General features: G+C 37.9%; 3 protein-coding genes across 3 annotated transcripts; 1 reads left to right on the top strand and 2 right to left on the bottom strand.

Moving 5' to 3' along the window:
* The first annotated feature begins 1098 nt into the window (after window positions 1-1098).
* LOC126611845 (uncharacterized) lies at window positions 1099-4412 on the top strand. Its single transcript, XM_050280182.1, has 6 exons — window positions 1099-1104; window positions 1225-1432; window positions 1714-2573; window positions 3435-3530; window positions 3674-3810; window positions 3964-4412. Exons 1-6 carry the CDS (start codon window positions 1099-1101, stop codon window positions 4133-4135), a joined length of 1479 nt encoding a protein of 492 aa, XP_050136139.1. The 3' UTR covers window positions 4136-4412.
* An 8-nt stretch (window positions 4413-4420) lies between these two features.
* On the bottom strand, window positions 4421-7573 carry LOC126610199 (exocyst complex component EXO70A1-like). Its single transcript, XM_050278192.1, has 2 exons — window positions 5205-7573; window positions 4421-4727 (listed from the first exon to the last, which is right to left on the bottom strand). Exon 1 carries the CDS (start codon window positions 7327-7329, stop codon window positions 5446-5448), a length of 1884 nt encoding a protein of 627 aa, XP_050134149.1. The 5' UTR covers window positions 7330-7573; the 3' UTR covers window positions 4421-4727; window positions 5205-5445.
* Window positions 7574-25161: 17588 nt separating this feature from the next.
* Window positions 25162-27016, bottom strand: LOC126611844 (uncharacterized). The gene is made up of 3 exons (XM_050280181.1): window positions 26690-27016; window positions 25459-25477; window positions 25162-25229 (listed from the first exon to the last, which is right to left on the bottom strand). Exons 1-3 carry the CDS (start codon window positions 27014-27016, stop codon window positions 25162-25164), a joined length of 414 nt encoding a protein of 137 aa, XP_050136138.1.
* Between the last annotated feature and the right edge of the window lie 536 nt (window positions 27017-27552).

Raw genomic sequence — 27552 nt, 5'->3', positions numbered from 1 at the left:
CGAGTGTACTGGCAATAATGCATAGAGGATACGATGATAGCAATTTTTTTTATACTACAACACATAATGCATTTTTTTTAATGGGTGACGTGTTTATTTAGTTCTTGAATTATTACCTAAGTGAACGTTAGGTTCTTGAATTATTTGTTCTGTAAAATAAGTCCTTAAATTCATTAAAAATTGCTAATTTGATCAATAATATTATATTTAAAACTATTTTATCTAACTTTTCGTCAACTTAAGTCACTTGACACACTTTAGAGTGTAATACCGTCATTTTCTCGCATATAAGCCCTTAAAATTTCATATAGTTGCAAATCTCACGTCTAATTTACCCTCTAAAGTTAACACTATACATTATTTCTTTATGAAAAATTATCATTCTACCCTCCAATATGTATCACATGATAGTATCGTAACTTAAATTGACGGAAAATTAAATATAGTAGTTTTGAATCTAATAGTAGGGTTGTAATTGGTAAATTTTTATAATTCAATGTCTGATTTTTCTAAAAAATAATTTAAAAACCTAATTTTCACTCATATGATAATTTAGGTTCTAATTTATACTTTCTGAAGTTTAGTTAGAGTGTCCAAAAATTAATGAAAAATATAATCACCAAGACACCAACCGCATTGACTTTCATGGCATTCGTCACATAACCGTCCAAAACAAACAAATTAATAATCATGTTTGTATAAAAACAGATCAATCATGCATGTTCTAGGGTCGGTTTAGAAAAAGGAGCAAAAGTTTATAACTCTCAACCTCAGTTCGAAAAGCATTTCTGAGGGTCATAAACCATGCACGGAATGAGAAAGAGAAAATCAATAAGACTTTTCAATTATAATTAAGAGCAATATCATTAGATAGTTGTACTGAATGATAATATTAAAATAGTAATTAATTAAACATATTAACATAATCCTAACAGAGTGTCTGTGAGTGTACCAACAATATCTTCCGGATTTATTTGGTGAGGATCTTGAAGATTCGAGAATTTTGTCCGTTTATCGTGTATTGTGTGATCAATTTTTATCAGGTATCATTATATTTAATTTTAAATAAAAATATTTAAAATAATTTCTAATTGTACTATGCACGTACACAATACACAAATTTCTGAGATCATTACAAAAAAATTCGACCAGGATCTGGATTCGTGAGTGTAGGTAGAGACAAAAACGGTCAGACTTCATTTCACCGACCACAGAGACTAAGAGAGAGAAGCATCCACTTGTCTCTCAGCTCCTGCTCTACTTGCTCTTCTGCTCTGCGTTTTGAGCTCGGAAGCCTCGGTCCACGAGTACGCCGCCGAGAGATTCGCCACCAAAGGCAGCGCCTTCGCCGTCCACGGCGGAAGCGAGGGAATTTACTCTTCCGCATCTACCCAGTCCGCCTCCGTCTCCGCCAGCGGCGACTCTACATACGGTAAAGTACATCATTGAATTCCATTTCCCCATTTTGCAGTTTTAACTTGCATTTGGCTAAGATCTGATGCACATTTGTGTTCGTTTGAATATTTGATTTATGGGGTTCATGAATTCTGGTTGATAAATTGCTTGCTTGGTAAAAACTAAAAAGCCGAAAGCTGTTTTACTGCAACATTTGAAATTGAAAGTGATTAGCCCATTTCTTGTGTCTTTCTTTTACATATGTTAAACCCTGTTTGTACAAAAAGTATCTTGTTTGCTATTGTAATTTGGAACCAGCTTCGAAAAGGTTACGTTTCGGAGAAGATAGAGAGACCATTGGCGGTTCAGCTTACAGTGGTCAAAGAGCAGTATGTTGCTCGGGGGATCTCGCAAAACTCGGGGTGTGTGCACAAGGAGAGATCATTCACCGCCCGTCGACTGAGAATCCAGGTTGGCCCCAGGTTTTTGGTGTATCATTTGAAGAAAATGAGGAAGTTGCCACATTGCCGTCCAAATCGATACAGATTATGAAAACCGGGATGTACAATTTGTATTTCATTCATTGTGATCCGAGTATTAAGGATGTGGTTGTGGAGGGGAAAACTATATGGAAAAATCCTAGTGGGTATTTACCTGGTAGAATGGCTCCATTTATGAATTTCTATGGGTTTATGTCCCTTGCCTCTGTCATACTTGGGGTCAGTTGGTTCTCGCAGTATGCAAGATTTTGGAGAGAAGTATTCCCATTGCAGAATTGCATCACTCTGGGAATAACCCTCGGTATGTTTGAGATGGCTCTCTGGTATTTTGAGTCTGCTGAATTCAATGAGACGGGGGTTAGGCCAACTGGGATAACTGCATGGGCAGTAACGTTTGGGACAGTTAAACATACGGTAGCACGGGTGGTACTCTTAATGGTCTCCATGCGTTATGGTGTTGTGAGGCCTTCCCTTGGTGGGCTTACATCAAAGGTGATTTTGCTTGGATTGACCTTCTTCTTGGCATCAGAAGTTCTTGAGATGGTAGAAAATGTTGGTGCAGTAAGTGATCTTTCCGGAAAGGCTAGATTGTTCTTGGTTCTTCCTGTGGCAATATTGGACGCGTTCTTCATTCTTTGGATATTTACTTCCCTCTCCGCAACTTTAAATAAGCTTCAGGTACTTTGGTTTTCGTCCCAAGGATTTTGGTGAATTAATTTTCATTTAAGAGCTTTGTTTACTAGTTTCACACTAGTTGCTTCTTATTGAATGTGCAGATCTTTGAAATGTTATTTCTCTATGTAGTAAATTACCTAAGAGTACCATTAAAATGGTAGGGACATGTAAGACCGGACTTGTAACCCATGTTACTGATAAATTAGATAATCCACACGTTTATGGATTCATAACCCACCATGTCAAGTCCTGTCTATCTCACATTTGACACAACAAACAAAGGGTTGGACTCAAGTTCATTATAATTGGTCACAACCTATTCCAAGGCCTATTTGGTGGACTGGATGGTATTGGGCCTTAGGCATAGGATTGGATTGACAAGGATAAGCAAGACATGACTTGAAATCCAAGTATAAGGGTAGGTTAGATACCCACTTTATTGTGGATTCATAACCCTTCATGTCCATGTCCAGTCTTGTCAATTTCACATTTTGACACAACAAACAATGAACTGGACTCAAGTCCATTTTAATTGGTTACAACCTATCCCAACCAGCCAGCCAAACGGGCTCTTAGGGTATGAGGATATAAAATAAAATCTTCTCAATTTGTGTATTCCATTTCACCAAAATGAAGAATAAAGGTGCTTGAATATGTAGGAATATGAGAACCAACCTGAACTATTCATCTCGAGATGTGGTATATGCCAACTACATGTACTTGATTCTGATTTATCCGATCATTTGCCATCAGGCCCCAACAGTTGATCCTGTAATTTTCGTGTGTGTGGCTTACGGAAGGGCATAAATAATGTGATGCGAAGACCTTATTGATAACTTTTTTCTTGCTTGTGTGTTGTGACAGGCTAGGCGAATGATGGTTAAACTAGACATTTACAGAAAGTTTACGAACGCTTTGGCAGTAACTGTTATTGTATCTGTGGGTTGGATATGCTATGAGGTAATCTCGTGCATCCTCGGGATACTTTTTACTTGCGCAAAATGATTTGTGTATGTTGAATGCGTTTTTGTGCAACTCTCTTTGTTTTTAATTTGTTGAAGTCAGTTATTTCACATTGATGTTTTTCGACTTTGTACTTGCAGCTGTATTTCAAATCAAATGATGTTTACAATGAGCAGTGGCAGAACGCATGGATCATCCCTGCCTTCTGGCAAGTTTTATCTTTCACTCTTCTATTTGTCGTCTGCATTCTTTGGGCGCCATCGCAGACCTCAAAAAGGTAAACACCTGGCTTCCATGATTCTTCTTCTTTCATCCTCCTCACTTACAAAACTTTGTTCGTGTTTAAAAAGGTAAATACACGGGACATCTCCCATAGTTTACTTGAACTCTAGTGACCATATCCCCGCCCTGTTTTTCTTGTTTTTATTAGATATGCGTACTCCGGAGATAGCGAAGAGTTTGACAAGGACGATACGACTTTAACACTCGTAAAACCGGCCCTAACACGTGCTAAGGATGCCGGTAGTGCTCTTGAAACTAGACCGCTTCAAGGCAGTAATGGGGCGTCAAATGGCGGCGATGAAGAAGACAAGATAGAGTAAGAACAGAACCCTGCTGGAATATTTGTTGGCATTGCAACAATATCCAGCTGCTCCAACACGACACAGGGAACATATGATACACAGAGGAGCAAGGATCATGGCATATAAAATAGTATGTTGTTGAGGTTATAAAATTAGTTAGATTTGCTGGTGTTTGCAGGTACGGGGTCCTCGCCATGAGATATATTCCCGGATAATGGATCATTGCCTGAACACTATCCATTGGCAGCTGTTTCAAGACGAATATTGCTATACTAAGAGCTAGTTGATGGTAAAAGCAGCAGATAGAATGACCTGACCCATGATTCCAAACAAACTCTAAATCCAGCTACAGCATAAGTTAATCGCAGACGACTCTCCGCTATAAAATACATTTACGGAGAGAAGTTCAATCTGTAATCGTCAGTTTTGTACGGTACAGAGATACATCAAGCGAACATATCAACATACGATTCCTAATTACATGAGAAACAAAACCAATATAAACAAAGCTGGCTCGTTTAACATACCGAAAACTGAAAGAGGGAGACAGCACAGGCACCTTTGTTACAAAAGCATGTCTCTCTGAAGAAGGGATAAATGGACCAAGTAACTGTAAATACGCATTTTTACCGAGATGTCAATAACCTTAATATGAACTTTTAGTTTAATGTATGCGTATGCAGTGCTTGCAACTATCTATACGACAAACAGCTCTCGGTTAACATAAAACTCACCCATTCATTTCTGGAAATTTGAGTGACTTTACACGAACTTTTATTGAACGTGATTCTAAATACGCGGTATTCAACTTGCTAAATTTAGAAACAATCATATGGTAACGACATAATCACAAGTGCGTTTCAGAAATTGCTAATATTTTGCAAAACTTATCTAAAATTCAATTTTCCAATTTGCTTATCAAAGGCTAAAAAAATATGACATGGTATACAAGTAACCTGGAGCTACTATAAGAAACGGCTTCTTGATACTAAAAAAAGAGTGGAACTAAGCACACACAAGACAATTCGAGTATGAACAAATGAAACACAATCTAGACCGTGGTAGTAATAATAAATAACATGCTTACAGGGCAGGAGCATTCGGGCGTGTAGACTTGGCCACTCTGTAGTGCTCCAACCGCGATCTTCATAAAACATTCTGACCTCCCCCAATCAACAGAATATTGAACTATATAGGGTTTTTAATGAAATGGAAAGCTCAATGAATCCCAGACCGACCAGCACCGTCATCACCCAAACACTCCCAAAAAATTCAAAGAATGTGTCCTAGTTTCTAAACTTGCAAAACTTAACTTCAATTGATCACATTCACTGAGATCTCCTCCTCAAGTGCTGGGATACTGAGTACCCCTCAAAGAAATCCAATACAGCGGTCTCCAAATCCTCGGTCGTATACTTGATGTAATTTTCTGGATGCTTCCCACTTTCTATATGGCTCCTAAACCGCCCAAGGAACGACCTGTATGCTGGGATCAACTTCTCTGAAATAGATATCCTTAGCTCCTCCCTAAGCTGAGTATCTGGTATCAACCAAGTAGCTTGAGTCCTATGAACCTCCTCAAACATAGCATTGAAAGACTTGAACCTATCTCTCAATGCACTCTTCGACACCCCCGAAGAAAAACTCCCACTCACATGTAACCCTTCGTCTCTCAAACAATACAACACCCCGACCCAAGTAGCTCTCTGGTAACTAGTGGCTGCCTGGCGGAACTTCCCGGTCAACTTCCTCAAGTAATCATCTCCAATCATCTCCCTCAATTCCGGGGACCCCTTGACCTTTTGAACAATGTAATGAACATTGTTCATCATAAACAAGTGAGCTATTGAAGCATCCTTATAGTGCTTAGACTTGCCATCCAAATTAAATTGCAAAATCACAATAATCCAAATCAAATGCAGAGCCAGAGGGGTTTTCCCCTCTAGCTCTGCGAACTCCATATCCGGAGTCGTGGGGTCGCTGGAGTACCGCGACCCTGTAGACGGCTTCGACACAATAAGCTCATTCAAAGTCTGCTTATAATCCGATATCAAACTGATGTAATTCATCACGTACCGAGTCAATGGGTGAATCGTTCCGCCCGGGACTGGAACCCTAGAGGGTTCACGAAGCACAGCGTTCTCAAACTCCGATAGAATCCCCCTCGCCGCCTCCGCCAGCCTCGACAGTATCTCCACCGCCTGAATCCGAATCGACTCCGATGATTTTGAATCGAAAACGGATTCAATATCTGGCATCAAGTCCATCAGAGCATCGTGCAAGTCAAGAATCTTGAAGAGCTTCTCGGGAGACCTCCGGCTTATGCTGATGGCCTCGGCGAAGTTGAACAGCTGAATCGCGGGGCCCTTGACTGTCTCCATAAAGCAAGCATCGTCAATGGCGGTGCCGATGCCGTTGAAGATTTGCTCGCAGAGCTTTTTCTCGGAGGCGAAGACGGTCCTCACGCAGGCCTTGGCGGCGCGTATCCACCGTCGGATCTTGGTCTCCAGCTGCTCCCACTGAAGTCTCTGAACGTCTCCGATGCTCAGCTTCTCAATCCCTAGCTTCCGGAAACTGGAGTCCACCGCCCCCTTTCTTACGCTGCCGTACACCTGGATACACTCGCGTAAGTAGCCGGCGGCGATCACCCGCTCGGCGATGTTGCGGAGATCGAAGACCGCATCGGAGGGGATGAGATCGAGCTCGCGGATGCTGCTGGTGGACCTGTAGCTGCTAGTGTTCGACGAATCGCCGCGCTGGAGAAGCTCGTCGACGTCAACGGCGGTGACGGAGGAGGCTTTAGGTGTGGTCAAACCGCCGTCATCTTCAGCCGAGTAGTCCTCGAACTCGGGGCTCGAATCAGCGATGCCGGAGTGAGTTGACGAGCTCGGATCGGCTGAGGAAAGAGAGTCGGGCTCGATGGGAGTGGTGTGGTTGAGGAGGATGTTGCGGAACTCGTCCTCCAACCGAGCCATGGCGATCTGGATGGCGGAGTTGAGCTTGGACTGGTCATCCTCGGAGGCAAGCGTGGCGGAGGACAAGGAGCGTTGGATTTCATCGACGGCCTGTAAGTAGCGATCGACTTCGTCGCGTTGGCCGTCAAATATCATTCGTTCCCGGGCCTCCTCGGAAGCCGTGGAGTCCCAGAGGAGAATAATCTTCTCCGCCGCGTCTAGCTCTTGAAGCGAAGGCGGCGGCGGTGGAGATTCCATGAAATGAAACGCTGCGTTAAGAGGTTGCGCTGGTGGTGGTGGGGGGAGTTGAAATTTTGGGGAAAGAATGGGGAAGTTGAGGGAAATAGGGTGATGGTCTTTCAAAAAAGGCAGCTGTGGGATTTTGCTAAATTTTTGGTTCCAAGATTTTTGTCAGTTCTGGTGGAAAATGGAAAAATGAAAAGAAATGGAAGGAGGGTAAAACGGAAGCAACAATGCAAGCTGGACTTTGTTTTTGACACTTCGGGACTTTTCGTTACTTTGTAGTGTGACTGTCGGAGACACTTGGCCTCGTTTGGCAGATCGATATGTATTGATTATTTCGATCGCATACCATGAATAATCATCTATGTATCACTTAAAAGTTACATTATATTTGGACGAGATAAATAAACCTAAAATTTTGATCAAAGTTAAAATTTATAAATTGATATGCATCAATTTCTAGAATCATAAATATAGAAATTTATAATTTTCATGTAGAAAAAAAATTAGAATTTGGAATCTTCAATTCCTAAGTTTATATTTCATGTAAATATGTTTCATTCCAACTTTCTATGATTGAAAGTTTAAAATAAAAAAATTATGTATTCAAATTCTATTCTTCTTTTAGGTTAACCGAACAAGAAAATTCACAAATTCTTTTAAAATTTCTTAGTAATCTTAAAATTCTTCATCCAAACAGAATGTTAAAGTAATGTTAAGGAGACCAAATGCTTAAACTAAATGATGTGGTTGTTGATAATTGTATTATCAACTAATTACCGATTGATGTGCTTATTTTTTATTAGTAATACATGATTTAGTTTGTAAATTTATATGAAAATTTTGATTTTACTCGCATTATCCCTTATCTTACAAGTAAATCTGCGTTATGTTTAAGTAGAGAGAGAGAGAGTGGCACGTGTGATTGCATTATTTGTTAAGACCTCGAAATGGCGTCGTCTAAGGTGTGCATATAAGTTCTCCTTGTACAAACTGGGAATTTTGTTACAGTTAGTCGTACATAATTGATTCATGATCGATTACTGATTGTAAATGTGCATGGGCTTAATGAACCCGCCTACACAGTGTAAAAGTTCTGAAAATATAGGTTTGTCTTCGGTAGTTCAAACTATCATGTACTACTCTGACTTTTAAAACAATTCTCACCATTCGATTTCTTAGAGACATCCATTAATTTGTTAGGGTCAATCTTCATCGTCATTTTCTAAGCTACTTAAAAAAAGTTTTAAAAATAAGATTACAAGCTAAAATTATTTTTTTAAAAGGTAACCAAAATGAAGACACAAACCTTATACCAAGTAACCAAAATAAAGCGCAACCAATTAATCAAAACTAAAGTTCTAAAATACGTTAGGTGCTAGTCAGGTGGTAAGCTGGAGCCTAGCGCTGGAGCGGCTAGGCGGACTGGGCAGATTTAAGTAAATCTATTTATACGTATAAAAATACATAATTGTATTGGAAATTAAAGTATTAGAATATATTGAAAATATGGAGAACAAGCATGTAATGAGTGTTCATCCAAGTATTCAACAAGTCTCTTACAATTTATTGAACAAAAAATATTCAAAATAAAGTTATCGATTTTTTGTCTAAATGAAAGTTACAACCTAGGCAAGTCTAAACGTCATTTCTTAATTTTCAAACACCAACGAATTAGTCTGAATAGTGACCATCCACCTAGCGGAAACCCAAAATAAAACTCCATATATATAATATCAACCAGTTGAAATTCCAAGGAGTCAATATACAGCTTCCACGATAAAGATTAAACATCAAAGGGGTTGATCCCCACTGCATCCGCTAGTGCACCTACATGAATTTACAGTTAGAAATCGATCATTTGCTCACGCGACTAATAGTAAATATTTCACTTTTTAAGAGAGGTAGGACTTACTTAAGAACGGCGTGAATTTTAGTTGTATTAAGGAGATGTATAATACATGATCAATTTTTTTTTTTTTATTCTTTGCTAAATAATTAAATTATTGAATGTCACGAGTAGTATAATTGAGTGGTAGTCATCATTAATTGTAAATGAGACCATTGAAATTTGATCCTTGTAAATAAAGAATTTGATATCATATTTTCGATCCATTATGTAATCCTCCCAACTATTATTGTAAAATTGGGAAGGGAATTTATTTATTTATTTTTGGTGAACTGGAAATTTCATTACCAAGATAGAGATGTCAAACATACAATGAATGCCTACTTAGAAGCATGCATCAAACTAAGTAATAAAAATAAAGGAAAACTAACGAAAAGGGCTTGAAAACTTTGAGTTTTAATGATAAGGACAAAATAAAGGGTAAAGTGAATAGTACCAGGTTTGACTTTTTAGTGTAAAAATATAGTTTTTCGTTAAAGTGAACAGTACCGTGGGTTTTTCGTTAAAACTCCCTAGAAATAAAGCTTAAGGGAATACAAGAAGGAAGGACGCTGCAACCAATGCCAAAGCGTCGGGAGAACACGGACTAGTGAAGATGGGAATCGATTGACCGATGTGAAGATGGGGGAAATGTTTGTGTTGGGTTGGGGAGAGGGGAAGGGCCAACATGAGAAGGTCATGCTAAGACGTTACCCAAAAAGACAAGAAAGAAAGAGTGAAGAAGAAAGAAAGGAAAAAGGATGATGGTATATATAGGATGTGATGTGTCGTTATTTTAGACTTAGGAGCCGATTGGGATTGAATTTTGACCATCCCCTTCAAAGCAATCAAACAAAAATTGCTCTTCCGTTTTCAACCTGCAGTTTGGAAATGCTTCGCTTCATGTTTTGATACTTATCGATCAACTAATGTAAAACATCGCTTGTATGAGAAAAAAAATATTAAAGGAGAAGGAAGGTCGAAAAACAATTAAACTCTACATTACATTAGAGAAAACAACTGAAAATTTAGAAGACGTCATCCAGGGATTGACACAGGGCATAGGGGAAGAAGAGAAAGGGAGCGATAAGAAGTGAAGGTTTAGTCTAGATCACTGTTTTAAAAATCCCTACCTAGCGCCGTTTATGCTCCACCTAGCACCGCCTAGGCCCTGTCTAGGTGCTAGGCGACTGGCCACCACCCTGATTAATCCTAGGCAATTAAAAAAAAATTAAGAAAGGCCGTCTAGACCTGCTTAGGCACACGCCTATCCTAACCCACCCAAACCCGCCTAGGCACTTGCCTAGGTCGTAACTCCCGATAGACAAAAAATAGATATCATCTTGCATTTTATTTTATTTTTAATAAATTGTAAGGCTTGTTAAATACTTAGGTGATCACACATTACATGCTTATTGCCCTTATTTTCATTAATCATTATGCTCTAATACTTGATATATATTACTCTATTTTGCAGTTTATATATCCTAATGAACTTATGTATTTTTTATGTATCAGCATACACTTGTTTATACGATGTATAATAAATTTTCTTAAACCCGTCTAGTACATCTAGGACTCCGCCTAGCCGCTAGGCTCTAGCCTGCCGTCCAACTAACGCCTACCATCTTTTAGAACATTGGTCTAGATCACTTCCTCCGCGACTACATTTTAGTTACCAATTAATGTGACAATTTCTTATATATGATAAACACTACAACAGCAACTAGTATATTAAAAACTAGTTTCTCTAGTACTGGTTATTAATATTTAGTCACTTGAATCCTCTCCTACAGTGCTATACTCATAATATTCGTTTTTTAGAAAACTTCATTTTAATCCCTAAATAAGATTACTTTTTCAATAATACCGTATGTAAGATTAAAAACTAAAAATAGTCCTCCATGTCAGATTATAGTATTCCATGTCACATTCAATCATTTTTTAATAAATTTATTGCATTTTTAGTTTCCCTATTTACCCTTATTACTCTCTTAAAACCAATTAGAGAAACAAATATATAATTAATTTATCAAGAATGCTTAATTAACTAGATCCATAATTAACATGTTTGTTATAACATAAATCTCCATGTGTTATTCCAATCAAAGAACCCAGAAAACTCAGAAACCATGATCAAACAAAAAAAGCCATAAAACTTACAAACCAAAAATCTCGTTGTATTCGGAAGAAAGAAGAAAAATGGGCTTTTAGATGCCAAATTGACGGTGAATCCAGAGATAAATGAAAAAAAAATACAAATTGAGAAAATAGAATGTGAAATCACAACTTAATTGACCGTACCAAATTAATCGGACATACACTATATAGTACCTAACCGACCATACCGAATGGATAAGACCTAATTGATAGTACCTAAATGATTAAGGTGCATTCATATAGGTACTATGATTTAGGTGCATTCATATAGGTACCATGATTTAGGTGCATTCATATAGGTACCATGGTTTAGGTGCATTCATATAGGGTGCGTTTGGTACGTGGGACGGGACGGGACGTTCCGTCCCGCGTTTGGTGCGCCAAAAATGGGTGGAACGGGTTGTTCCACAGGACAGATTTTGAGTGTTTTTGCGTTCCACCTCCCCCCCTGGAACGGGTTTGTTCCACGTTTGTGGAACGCAATGTTTTACCATTTTAAGACAAATATACCCCATGTCTTTTTCAAAAATTACACCTTCGTTCCGTCCCGTCCCGTCCCGTCCCGTTCCGTCCCATCCCGTCCCGTCCCGTTCCGTTCCGTCTGCGTACCAAACGCACCCATAAGTACCATGATTTAGGTGCATTCATATAAGTACCATGGTTTAGGTGCATTCGACTAGGTTATATGATTTAAGCACATTAGGACATGGTTTAAGTGCATTCGATTATGTAAAATATATGATTTGGCTATTTATATTTCCTCTAGGCTTTGAATGGTGATAATGAATAATTTGAATTAGGTATTTGTTAATTCTTGTAACGTATCACTAATATTTTTTTGAATTATGTTTATCATTTTAGAAAGTCAGACAATAATCAATGCCAAAAAATATGGAGCAAATTAAAATCAAATATTTAATAGGGGCATTATAGGAACCAAAAAAACGCATTAAATATTTAAAAACAAGAAAATATAAATTTTAATATTTATGCTGACATGGAAATTTAGTCAAAGGACTATAATGAATATATAATCTAACATAAGGTTTTAATTGAATTTCAATCTTTATCAAGGATTAAAATGGAGAAACCCCTTCGTTTTTTATGTTTTTGAAGATAAGGAGGTATCACACCAGGTATCAGTGACAAACTCGCAACTGCATGACGGAAAGGTTGTTTTAGACCCCAAATCAAAATACTTGGAATATTCTTGATTCCCAAAGTACAATTTGGGCTTGGACGGCCCAAAGGCTTTGTAACCACAAGACATAGCAAGCCCTTCATGATATGGTACGGTGCTATGCCAGCGAAAGAGAACATGATTTCCTGGCTGGCCTATGCTTTCTGTTGTCTAAAATTAATATAGACAATTAGTATACTAATTAGCATTATTTAGCCAATTATTATTAATCTTCCTAAGATTTCTGTTGCCTCGGCCACATACAACACCCAATTAAACTACTAAAGAATTTAATTATGAAATTCATGAAGTCAACTAATCTACTGCCAAAATAGGCCGACATTCACGTGCATGCATGCTTTGCACGCACACATGCAACATTTTGCACCTCTTTTGAGAATATTACTCGTATAAACGCATTAAATCATATTAATTTAATTTTTTTCTATACAACCATATTCTATTCTAAATGAGAGAACTTGAACATCATCATATTAGATTATCTTTAAAGATGTCAAATTTTACATAAAATTTAAATTTGAGAGTTTATGTGGCAAATTGATTTTTTTTTTCTTTCCAATTTCGTTCTCCACTAGATATGTCAAATTTAAATTATTATTTATTACCTTATTTACTTATCTTAATTGTAATTAGTATTCTTAAAACAAAAGATAACAATTAAAATTATAAAAAACATTTATTGCTCACTAAGAATAGATTTGAAGTTGCTGTCAAATATGGCAGCAACTCCCTTTGCTACCATTCCATGTCATGCCACATAGGAATTTACATTTTGGTTGGAAAACACCATTGATGTCTTTTTTCACCGTTATTGTTGATTGAACTTTTTGACATCTTATTTGGAGATGCTCTAATGTGTCTATTACTGATTAAGTATCGATCTCAACATACTTCGTCATCAGTCTATGTGAGTCAAATATGAGATCTTTCACTTACAAATAAAGATCAATATCACTTGAATGTGGTACTGGTTGGTATTATCTTATTAATCTTAATATAATATAATAAAAACTAATGAATTGGTAGGGAGCATAACACAATACTTTATGCTGTAACAAGATCATGCGAGCATATTTTTGTGCAGTTTTGTCTCTTAAAAAAATAATATAATTAATTAATTTAGTATTTTATGAGGGAAAAGGATCATCGCCGGATCCTTTTTCTAGGGGTCATAGGAATCTCGTGATCTCACTCGTTCATCGTAAATCGTATGGTTAGAAATTATTTTAAAATTTAAAATTTAAAATTAACTATGAATAGTACCTAATAAAAACTGACCGCACGATATACGATGAACGGGTAAGATCACAAGATCCCTAGGAAAATGATCTTTGACAGATCCTTTTACTTTTAGGAGGAGTGCAAAAAATAATAATATGGTGTATGGCATGTGGCTAAGGTAGGTTACAAGTACAGCACACTATCCCTTATAATTTGCTAGGAACAATCTGGAAGGGTGGTTAAGTTTAGTTAAATTTGACTGCAAATAATGAATAGTTAGTCACTTCATAATGTTACTCTAATATTGTGGAGATTTTGCCATTTAGTATTATAATCTAATGGTATTCCTCTTAGCTTGTAAGTGAAAGGTTTTACGTTCAATTCTCGTCAAAGACAAATTTGAACCATGTTATTAGCTTAATGTGAGATTTAGCCCACTCCCCCACCCTCTTAGAGTAGACAATATCGTTTGTTAAAAAAAATAATAATAACAATGTCGAGATTTTCTTTTGCAATCAAAATTGTCTTGACACATGTATTTCATCACCACATATTTGTACTATAATTTGTACTATAACTCTAGCAGAGATGAACCAACATGTATTCGTAGGTTTTGCCTCTATTGGAGAGATGATACAAATAAACCGTGTAACTTACTGTCCTTCACCCCACCCCACCCCACCCCACCCAGTTGAAATTGGGCCAACCGGATTTAGGACCTTGATTGATTATAAACTATTGGGCCTTCGTGTATGAACATAAAAATTAATATTTATGTCATAGAATGACTAAATTCTGATCTTACAACTGTCATGGTGACAATTCCTATACAGTTTTATTAATTAATGTTATATTTAATAATAAACCTCGGATTGTTATATAATTCCAGCGGCAAATTACGATCTTGGTTCAATGTATTAGCATTGAAAAATGTCAATTAGAGTACAAAAATTATAGTAATAGTACAGATATTTAATTGGACTGTGGGTTTTATTTGGCAAACCTATATTTCCAGCTGTGTGACGTTCATTTTATTATTTATTTATTTTTTGTTGTTTTGCAAGAGAAGGGTTGACTTAAGTGGAAATATGAAAATATTTGTTTATATTTGAGTAAACTATGATTCAATTTTGGAAGATAAAGTTTAACATAAGCATATGGAATCTAGCTTCAAATTAGCACAGAATTGGTTATTGCTAATATAACTCTGGGTGATCGTACCATCTTAGTGGTCACTACGAATGTGTTAGAATACAATTCTCAACTCTGAATCCTACTTCCTCATTATCGTTTTGTATATCAAGTAATTATTAATTGTGATTAGTATAAAATTCGACAATAGGTATTGATATAATAATTTGGTTCAAACTTGTTATTAACAAGAATCGAATCTAAAATATCTTATTTATAAGTGAAAATAAATACTGTTAAACCGTATTTTTTTACAATAAGGTTGAAGTTTTTTTTTGTTTTTTTTGTTTTTTTTATATAGTTGTGGGTATAAATTCATTGAAAAATTAGTTTAGAGACATAAATTGGCAATTAGATGATAGTTCAGATAAATAAATGACAATATTCTAAAGTTGCGTTTTACTTAGAGATCGTTTGATAATTATTTTGTTGTCAATTTTGATCTCATGTTGTTTGAAAATTGAACAAGTTATTAAACAAGTTTTCAACTTTTTGTTTTTTTATCTTAGGAAACGCTAGCCCACTATTGAGTACTGATGATCCAAGACATTGAGAGGTTGGAAACAAAATTTGGGTGGACCACCCAAACGTTGAGTTGGGTTTGATTTCACTTTTCTTTGCTTGCCCAACAACTATACATGGAAATCTTCTAAGCCCATCAAAATCTGTACAATTTAGTTGCCTCATTTTTGGACCCACAAAACAATTAATCATATTGCCTCATTTTTGAAAAAACCAAAAACCGAAAAAATCAAACCAAACATTGAACCAAATCGAAAAAAAAATCGAACTGAGAAAACTAAATCAAAGTAGGAAAACCGAATTGAACTGAAATCTATTGATTTGGTTTAAGTGATTCGGAAATGAAACCGAACCAAACCTGTAAACCCTTAAAACGATGTCGTTTATATTGTGAGGGACAACGAAATTATTATGGTGCATGCTTTGCCTTCCTGTTGTTCCTAGATAAAGCTACTGGGTTCGCATGGAAATCTATTTAAATTGAATCTTAGTGTCACTGCTGTAGACTTAGGCTTCTTCTTGTAGGTTGTAGTTTCTGTTTTTTACCTTTTCCTTTTACGGTCAGCTGTTTGTTCTGCGTTTGAAATAGGGAGGAGGGTTTGAGAGGATTCATAGTGCGAGAGTTTGCGCAGAGTAAATTTATGTGTTGATTTGAAGAGGTTCACTGTTTGCCAAGCATCTCTTATTGATAGGCAAGGCACGGCTTGGATGATAAGCAGAACAATTTTGATTGTACCTGGAGACTTTGTAATGGAAATATTCTGAGAAAAGCACCGACCACATGCATATTTGGATAACAAGTAGGGATTACTACAAAGAGTGCCCGAGCGGTATTGAGGGTTTTGAAACTGTATATAACTTGAGGGTTTTGAAACTGTATAAAACATGTAGAAAAGAGAAAATGGGTTTTGTTTCTTCACTTTGTTCCTCCTTTCTTTTGATATGTAGGTGCTTTGACACTTTCATGCAATTGGAGCCCACGTGATAACTCTGCATGCTAATCCATCTCTTCCTGACTGACTTATAGACTTTATCCCATAACCAAATTGGTTGGATAGTTAGGGATAGGGATCCTTTCCGGATCCCTTCCTCCTAATCAACTAAGTTCGGGGATCCGGAATGTTGAAATTTGATCCAACGCTCTTTTGAAGTGACCCTTGTTTGTAGCCGTTTAATCAAATTTCAACGGTTCGAATCTCCGAACTTAATGAATTAGAAGAAAGAGATCCGGAGATGATCCATTTCTGATAGTCATACACAACCCTTTTCATTTCCAAAACAATCACTTGCTTTTTTTCTTCAATGCCCATATGCCTTACACGTTGCAAATCCTGTCCTATCCAATTTATTGTTGTCGTTGATCCTATTTGCATACACTTATGTAGGGCTGGGCAAATGGGTCTTGGACCCGCGGGTAGGGGCGGGTAATACGGGTACGGGGCGGGTACGGGCCGGTTCTTAGTTTTGTAAAAATAGATCGGGGCGGGGCGGGGCGGGGCGGGTAATTGAAGTTTTAGGGGTGGGCCGGTTCCAAAATTATAGGATCCGCGGGTACCCGGACCGACCCGTTTGTGTTAGATTGGACGGACGAGATTTAATATCATCTCTCCATCCAATCTCAACCGTCAGTTCAAGTTTTCAACTTTCAACCCTAGCCAACCTTCCCCGAGTCCCGAGTTCCAGAAGCATCCTCAGCCTCAGCAGCCTCAGACCTCAGTCTCTCGGATTCTCAGAGACTCAGACTCTCCCTCGACTCCATCTCCCTGAGTCCCTCTCCCTATCCCTCTCCCTATCCCTTCCCTCGACTCCGACTCACAGTGCTCACCTCACCACTCTCACAGCGCTGTTGTGAGTCGCGACCAACATCATCACCCTCCATCACCACCTCCGCCGTAAAATTGAGGAAATCAAGCGCGCCATAAACCTCTAGGAAGTAGGAACTGGAAGTCTCTCTGTGCACACCTTCCCCACTCCTCACACTTCGAAATCCTAGCGAGTCAGAGAACCACAATACGGCGTCGTTTCCCCTGCACAAACCTTGGGCCATCATCTTTGCTGTTCTAGCATGTAAGTATCTCTCTCTGTTTCGTCATTTTCTATCGAAAATTCATCTGATTTCTCATTTGGGCAAAATTGGGATTGTGCAACTTGAGAAATATCAAATTGTTTTTGTGTAATTTTTGGAATGCCGTTAGGCAGTGTTTGGTTGATGAGAAAATGCAGGAAAATGAGAGAACGGAAAAAGAATCGGAATTAGCCTTTTCGGTTTTTGGGATATGAGAACCGTAAAATGTTAGTGATTTGCAGCATCTATCCAGAAGCATAATTGTGGGGTTTCTGGTGTTGATTGGTAAACAGTTTCAAGCCGGTTAAATACCGTTATCGAATTGGCTGATTATTACATTTTCCCTTGCCTAATCTGCGATTTTTAATTAATTGGCAAGTTTAGATTGCATAACTAATTGTTTGTTACAATTCCACAACATTGACAAATTTGATTTCTGTATAAAGAGCAGAATTTTTTAGTGTATTTAGAGTGAACATTAAAGATTACATTTGTGAGTTGTATCAATGGTTTTGATTCATTGTGTTGTTTATTAGCAAGTTTCTATGATATGATTGTTTACCCGTCTGGGCTACTAAAGAATTACTATACTTAACTATAATGGTTTCTGTAGCTTCTTTGCTCGTATTTTTTTTCAAACTGTGTAATCTGTGCACTGCAAAATGCAAACTGCAATTTGTGCAGTTTTTTCAAACTGCAATTTGTGGAATCTGTGCAGCTTTTTCAAACTGCAATCTGTGGAATGTGGAATCTGTGAAATTTGTGGAATTTGTGCAGTTTTTTTCAATCTGTGCAATCTGTGCACTGCAAAATGCAAACTGCAATTTGTGCAGTTTTTAATTGCAATCTGTGCAGTTTGAGAAACTGCAATCTGTGCGGTTTTTCAAACTGCAATCTGTGCAGTTTTTTCAAACTGCAATATGTGAAATCTATTATGTGTAAAAAACTGCAATCTGTGCAGTTTTTTCAAACTGCAATCTGTGTGCAGCAAACATTTTTAAACAGGAAAAATAAATAAAAATAAAAAAGGACCGGTGTACCCGGACCGAACCGGCCCGTTTCAACTGGGCCGGGTAAGGTCCGGTTCCTATTTTCAGAATTGTAATGCCCGGCCCGGCCCGCCCCGTCTCCTTTAATTCCGGGTCCGGTCCGGTCCCTTCAAAAATGGGCCCGGCCCGGCCCGTGCCCAGCCCTACATTTATGCATGCACTAATTCCATGATTTCTTCAATCCAATCACTTGCCATCTTTGTCAAATGACAAAGCCAAAGAGGGAACAAATTGTTGAAATGTCCCACATCGACCGTAGATTTGAGAAAAGAAGAGTTTAAATATATTAATCTCGCTCTAACTAATACTGAGACATTTTGTGATAAAACCCTACACCTAAAGGATTGTACAAGTGGTAATTACCAAGTTGAAGACAATATCGGCGTTGTTGGAAGTAGGCCTTTGGCCTATTTCTCTGATAATTCTACACAAACATATCTTACCACCAAGTTGGAGACAATATCGGTGTTGTTGGAAGTTGGCATTTGGCCCATCTCTCTAATAATTCTACACAAACCTATCTTTCAGCTCCATACAAAATAGGGAAACTTCATGAAAAAGGATTGGGCTAAGTTTATTTTAATAAAAAAATTTATAAAAAAAAACTGATGTTTATGAAATTTACTTCATTGTTTATAAAACTTAACGGTACTATACTGTTTATGAAACTTAACGACACTGTTTATGAACCTTAACAGTACTGCACTGTTTATGAAACTTAACGGTACTACACTATGTATATACATATATTATTTCTTTTGCCTTAAGTAGGTACGAGTGAAATCTACATATATATATATATTATTTATTATACACATGAAAATACACCTTACGAGATTATAGTACTAGACGTGTGTTTGTGTTATTTGCTTTGTCAAAGGCTAAGTTTGTGAATGGAAGTGACATGTTTGGCAATGCAAGATTAAAGTTAATTCCAAGTATTGTTGAAGGATATTAGATGGTCAAGCGCCCATGATGTTGGAATAAAAGCTTGCCCACTGAGGAAGTTTGTATCCTGTAATATGTGAAGCAAGCCAATTTCTTAGAGATTGATGTAGATATTTGATCATCATTTGTGGTGGGGAGTATCATCTTTACTAATCATATTTGATTTTTATCAAAGATTTGATCACTGCAATGACGAGGAAGGAAGGTTTTTGGTTTGGTGGGGGGGGGGGGGGGAAGGGGAAGGGGGTGCATTGGTGGGAGGTGCTGGGCCAATGTTTTTTTTTTTTTTTTTCAATTTTAAATTCTCTAGTCCTTATTGGCACACCCTGACCTAGGTAGGTCGAAGCATGCTGGCCATCACCGTGAGGTGACGTAACCATAAGGGTAAGTGATGTAAAAGTAAATAATTTCAAGACTAATGGAAACTAATTATACTAAATGGTGAAAGAGTGCGCAATCGTGGGAAGAACCTACTACAATTATTCAGAGCGTAATAGATATTGAGACTACATAAGAGTAGTCAAAACAACTAAGTACACTTGTTACATAACTGTGATAAGTTCGTACGTTTAAACAGAAGAGAATGTCAGAACTACCGTGATTCCTCGAGTGCCACAAAGAGTACAGCTATCTAGGTCTTGGAGGGGCGAAAAACAAAGTTGAGTGGGTCAACAAAACAATGCTTCTACGAAATCCTTTATTTTCGAATATACTAACCCCTCGCCTTAAAACAGGTATAGTTTCCTTAAAACATACTACGTAGGTATGTAAACAATAAATCAACAGCATTGTAATAATATTATAACCAGAAATATGTCAAGTTATGATGTATCGAATGCCACAATAATATAATCATGTGATAAACAAGCATAACTAAGTGCTCATCCATCTAAGCTGACACACGAGTTCAAACAGATAATTTCTGACACGAACATGACTGGGTGTAATCAATATGCTATAGTACTGCGATCATGTGAAGACTGGTGCAAAGGCATGTCACATACAAGTCGAATTGCCTAATGCAATCTACCCGACAGGACTGGCACCGAACTTGGATCCAAGGAGAGCAAACGGTGCGATGTGAACATACACGTGAAGGACTGACTCTGGCCCTAGGGCGATTACTAACACCGATGCAGCAATATGAGCATGTACAAATATGTATGAATGTCATGACAGTAATATCTCAACTATATAGTAGCATTTATCACAATTATATTGCAGTTATCATTTTTTGGCAATATAAGTGTAAAAGTGAAGTAGATACGCATTTATGGAAACTATAATTATGTATAGGTATAAAAACAAACTGCCCACTCACAAGTACGTCGCTGGGTCGTAACCCTCAAGTCTAGCTTGGCCTCGAACGTCCTCGCGATACGTTTCCCCTATATGTGAAATAACTAAAATATAATTAATTAAAGCACATATACGAAAACCTAAATAAAACCCCCATAGTTTGCTCAAACCTAGGGTTTAAATATACCATCGTGACCTACTCGACGTCATGAACATCATCAAAATTTTAAATTAATTTTTGGACGGCTCACACACCCCACACACCAGTAATGGCACGGCCAACGTGCCCCTACGAGCTGGCCAGTGCCGTCAGTTAGCCTGACGCTGCCAGGAATATTTCGATAAAAGTTAACAGAAGTTAACGGCGTTACCTGAAGCCGTCAGGATTCCATCAACTCTGACGGAATATTCTGTCTCCTTCTCCGGTTCTCCTCGCCGTCGCCGCCGTCCACCGCCATCTGAAACTTGGTTTTTCGCTGGATTTTTGGAAAATTTTCAAACTCACTATTCTCATTCATTTCTCAACCATTTTTTACGCACTTTATATGGATTTTAAGCTCATGAAGAGTAGAATCGCGTTATACCTGTTTGGAGTCCAAAAAGTGGACGAAGATCACTGAAAAAAAGCCTCGAAAGTTCTGGCCAAAAATGAACTCTTCGAAACTCGGTCGTTTCACTTCCAAATTTCTCCTAAATTGTTGTAGGAGCCTCGAGGAGTTGCGTAGAAGCTTCCCCAAGCTTCAAAACTTCCTAACTCGCTCAAAAACACGTTGAACTCAGTTTGCCCGAGTTCGGACCTCACAAGTTCGACATTGAAAACTCATCCATTTCAGGTTTCAAGAACATGGTTATGTTCGTGAGGATGAGATGAACATGAAAATGAGATTATTGGGTTCAATCTGCGAGCTTTGAAGCTCGTTTGAGGGTTTGCAGAGAAGAAGAGAGTATACGGGAGAGAGAGAAAGAAGAGAGAGAAAGAGTTCATTTTCTCTTTTTCTGATTGGGGGACAGAAATGAAGGAATGGATGGGATTGGTGAGAAAGTAAAATAATGGAGGAGGGTGCACGGGATGGGCTAAATAAAAGCTAGGGATAGGGTTTTGGATTTTGTACAGAAAAAAGTATCGAAAATCTATCCAGAATAGTGTTTTCACACTGATAAAGTTTACGTACACTCATAACAACGTGTACAATTTAAATGCGATAGCAAGAAATAAAATAAAAGCGATATGAATATGTCCATGTCACTTGCCAATAAGGGTATTACCGTCAATACACATACTAGGGGAGAAATTACATAGGAAAATTAGGGACAGGTCGTCACACTTATCATTAAATAAAGTAATTAGGTGGTTTTTGGTTAAAATGCAAAGTTTTAAAGTTCTTTTTATTAGTTTTTCTTAAAAAATATGCACCATAGGCATATAAACGTGGAAACACAACCCTATACTGCTTGCTTCCCAGTTAGATATATATTTTGCATCCCACTTATCTTGTAGAAGAAAATGTCAAGATAATTAATATTAAAAGATAATTTATGATTAAAAAACCATAATATTGTCTCTTAAAATAACAAGATTATCTTAATTTTTCATCCTCTAGAACTCTACTCACTCAACGATCTCGATTGCTTGGGCCGATAAAAAAAAAATCGGATCCAAACATTGCCCCCAATTTTCTTGAACTTCGGCCCGTAAGCCGAATGGTTGAGGAAATTATGCCTTATAACCCTTCAATGGATCCACCATAGTAGCATTCATAAAATCGAGACATAAGCTTTGGACTTTGGATATTTTAATGGGTGAGCTTCGATCACGGTCCAAAATTTAATGCCTTTGACTGCCTTTGATGTCACATGACTGTAACTTGAAGAACTCAATTATGACTTTTGACCAGAATGAGAACTCACCGAATAGAAAAATTGTCCACTAAGCCACATCATTCTCGGTGACTTCATTAATTCCATGTTGTTGGCAATGCTCGAGGAGCTCAGCCAGGCAATAGAGCTCTTGGATTGCTGCGGCGATCGAAGGCTGAATCTATCGTTTTCGTATATTGGCTAAGGTTTGTGGTTCGGTTCTTAAGAAAAATTGTACAGTTGACACTATACACTTATCTAAGCACAAGACGGTCTCATTTTCTACACAATACATTAGTTAATGAACCCATGTCAACAATTAGTGCGTTGAGTGAGGATATTTTGATAATTATTTTTCATCTAAAATTAGGACAATAGCAAACTTGCAGCAAATGATTAATTATAATATGCTAGTGTGGTTGAGTCCACCTAAATGTATGGACCTAACAAACAACTAATTAAAACATGACATCTAATATGGATATTTAATTAAATGTTTATTATATTTGCAGTGCAGTTCAGCTTTGGTGCAGTTTTCAAAAGCCAAACCGAAACCAAATCGTTTTCCTAACCGAACTGTTTCAAAACCATAAAACCAAACTATTTTATGCGGTCCAATTTGATTTGTGTTTCGGTTTCAAGTGCCCACCCTTAAAGACAACAGTCCCATAAGCCAGAATGCATTTCTAGACTAAAGAATGGTTTTGTTTATATTTAGCTTTTGTTTGGGCCCAAATTAATAAATTTGGGCTGAGTGAGTTATATGCTCGGCCCATGATTAGATATCTCAGCCTAGTCCAGAATATTATGGTCGAGTCCGAGTTAATAAAGGATACTTGGATTTTCTAGATGGGTTCGATCAAGGTTTGATTCCACTAGGAGTCCTCGATAAGCAAGACAATTGATAATATTCTTTGAATTCTCGAGAGTTTGGTAAAAATAAAGAAATGGATTGGATATTGGAAGACAGACAGTTCAGAATACCCAGACTAGTAGGAGTAGTCGAGTTCAATCTGTATGAAGAAAAATATGCCTAGGAAATCTAGTCCTAGTAGGATTCTATCTCTGCCTTGCACAAACTCTCGTTCTACGCGAAACCCTCTCATTTTTAAGAAACCACTGACCTTTCTAACTTCGTCAAGCACATCTTCAGTTAGTCTTAACAACACTGTGGTTGACAATCGGCGACACCTCAAGTAGTCTTAATAGCATTGGAGCCGTAGAATCCGCACCATATATTGAATGTTATGTTTTAATTAGTTCAACTACACTAGTAATCCAATTTTGCACCATTATTTGAGTCCATACATGATACATCAGCCTGTCTCTCTCTTTCTCAAAACTCATCTTCATCTCTTCCACAATCGACATCAGTACCCTCGGTGCTTGCATGACATGTCTCGACCCCGATATTCCCTGAATACCCAGATAGGCACGTGTTGGCCGACACTTGAGGGTGACGAAAGCCATTTGTTGAATACAAGAGTAATGATTAAGAGGAAAATACACATGAATGATCATTAGAATCTAAAGGTAATAAACAAAGTTTAAGGAAATGTCTAGAGTGCACAGAATACGTTCAAATTTAAGATCACAAAAGGAAAGATCATTACAAGATATCACACAAATGAGTGATAGACGGTTACTGGTAGGGGAATGCCTCGTACGTCATGTCGCAGTCCTCGTTTCTAAGACCTGAATGGGGGCGCAAAACAAAGGTGAGTGGACCAAGTTCATAAATACAATAATAATAAAACAGTTATCAAGATACTAACCCCCATAGTTTATATAAAGAAAACTACTAGCGTAATAAGTGATAGTTTTACTAAAAACCCTAGCATGCCAAAAATATCTCAAAAGACATATCATGGAAAACAAACTATCGAACGTCTCACAGATCGTCTCGTAGCGCGATGTACTGCTAATAACATCATTGAATAAATATAACTTTCGGCCCTATGCCAGCACCGTGGTCTCTGCGCCTGTAGCCAGAGATTACCAACTCCGGGCCCAATGCCTGCTCCGTGTCCCTCAGTCTGTAGCTAGGTATTATTTCTCCCTGCCTATTTGCCAACATCAGATCCTCGCCCTAGGCAGCATAGTGTCCACTAGGTACGCACAAATAGGTACGCCTCTCATAAATAACCACTACATAGTATAAAGTCATCCATCATCTATACTATAAAGAAGGGTTTCTAAAACATGTTCTAGCATCCTATCGTCATCCATTAGATAGTTTACCAGTTCATGGTTTTGATAGAAAATACGATATATATTAAAATATAGCTCAATATAGGCCAACAATAAATTCTTTACAAAATAACGAGACGATAATCAACATTTCAGTAAACATGCTTAACATAAAATCAATTCATAAACTCGTAAGGCATGCATTTCATTTATGCAAATAAACTATAACATTATGCAAATTTTAGAAGGGGTCCACTCACAGATACTCCGTAGCAGCAGAGTTATGCGGAAAAGGATTAAAGAAATCCCCACTAGCAACTGCACCTAAACACAAAAATGTACAGTTTATCAAACAACCCAACAACAACCCAACTATAGAATTTCAAGAAATGGAAATGGGTCTTGGGTTTGGATCCGGATTAAGGTTTAGGTTAAATAGGGTTAGGACCTATTGGGTTTTAGGGTTTGAATAATTTAGGAACAAAAGGGGTGGTTTAGGCTTGAGCCCAAACCCCCATAACACACACACACACACGTCAGCACACATACACACATGCTTGCACAGCATACACCTGCACACACATATGGACACACATCACAAACACACACACACACATGTGCACCACACACATTCACACACAGCACAATACACATATACACGTACACGCACACACCCACACACACGCACGACATAACACACACACACCACACATACAATCAGGCCATGGAAGGCACGGCCCGCAGGTCAATTAACCAAGAAAGAAAACTGGGCTGGTCCAAATATGGGCTAAGGCCCGTGGGTGTTTTGAAATGGCCTGATGGCATGTGGGGTGTCGGGGAAAAACACAGGAGCTGCTATAGCTCCGGTCAACGGTGAACACGTAATCCAACACCGAAACCATGTACTAAAATGAAGAGAGAAGAGAATGGAGTATTTTCATACCCTAGCTTCACCGTGAACAACCGTGAGTGTTCGAAAAAACCCTCAAAGGTCATGGCTTTTTCTGGGAAAAAACGCACAGAGCACCAGTAGAGGTTAGAGCCTCAATTTGACTTTGAAACTTAACCCAAAAATCACATCATAAGTTTTAGATAGCTCACCAGCACACCAAATGGGCGAACTCAAGTCGAACCCATCTCAGATTTCGTTAAACTTCACCTGATTTCCTTGCCAGAGCTGGTACAGAGAGCATAAATAGTATAGAGATTACAACCCTCAAATTCGACCTGAACTTTAACATGCAGGGCATGAAAACGTTACTAGAGATTGAATGGAAGGGTTGATAGGTTGAAATAAGGACTGGAACATCAAGTTCCATCCCCAGCTCACTGGAAACCATGGTGTTCTCCATGCAGTATCATCCTAACTCCAAACCCGACATGCAAGATCACCATTGGGTTTCCCAAGTCATGGTGAAGAAAGATTTCTTAATATTAGAGTTCTAATTTGGTTGAATTTAAGGGTGGTAAGGGAGATGTTCTCGGTAAGTTAGAAATAGTGAGGGTGAGTTGCAGATGTTAGAGGAGAGAGAGAGAGACGTCTGAGATGGAGGGTTCGACAAGAGAGAAAAGAGAAAAGAGTTAGAGAGTTGCCACTTCGCAGTTTAGGATAAATGAGGAATCTAGATCAACGGCTAGGATTAAATGAGATAAGGGATTAAATTAATAGATTTAAACAAGTTTCAAGGAGGAAATAGAAATATAATTAAAATGTAGGGGTGGGTGTAACAATTTACCCCCTTACAGAAATTTCTTCAACCGCATGGCCTCCACAGTAACTTTACCAAAGGAATAACTTTGTTCCGCAACACCTTATCCTGTCTCTCAAGGATAGCCACTGGTTCTTCTACATAGCTAGCATCCAGATTTACTTCCAATGGCTCTAACTGAATGATATGAGAAGGATCTGGTACATATTTTCGAAGCATGGAAACATGGAAAACGTTATGGATCAGTGACAACTCCGATGGTAACTCTAACCTATAAGCAACTGCACAAATTCTCTCAATAATCTGATAGGGACCGACATATCGAGGACTCAGCTTCCTTCTCTTACCAAAATGAATAACACCCTTCCAGGGAGACAACTTCAAGAATACAAAGTCGCCCATTGTAAACTCACGATCCTTGGAGTGTTTGTCTGCAATTCTTTTATGTCTGTCTTGGGCCGGGAGTTGGTAATCTCTGGCTACGGGCGTAGAGACCACGATGCTGGCATAGGGCCGGGAGTTATATTTATTCAGTGATGTTACTAGCAGTACATCACGCTACGAGACAATCTGTGAGACGTTTGATATTTTGTTTTCCATGATATGTCTGTTGAGATATTTTTGGCATGCTAGAGTTTTCAGTAAAACTATCACTTATTATGCTAGTAGTTTTTTTTATATAAACTGTGGGGATTAGTATCTTGATAACTGTTTTATTATTATTTTATTTATGAACTTGGTCCACTCACCTTTGTTTTGTGCCCTCATTCAGGTCTTAGAAATGAGGACTACGACACGACATACGAGGTATTCCCCTACCAGTAACCGTCTATCACTCATTTGTGTGATATCTTATAATGATCTTTCCTTTTGTGATCTTAAATTTGAACATATTATGTGCACTCTAGACATTTCCTTAAACTATGTTTATTACCTTT

The sequence above is a fragment of the Malus sylvestris genome, chromosome 17, assembly GCF_916048215.2.
Source record: "Malus sylvestris chromosome 17, drMalSylv7.2, whole genome shotgun sequence".
In the NCBI taxonomy this organism is placed as follows: domain Eukaryota; kingdom Viridiplantae; phylum Streptophyta; class Magnoliopsida; order Rosales; family Rosaceae; genus Malus; species Malus sylvestris.
The sequence above is the reverse complement of the archived record's forward strand: the minus strand, read 5'-3'. Positions and strand labels throughout refer to the sequence as shown.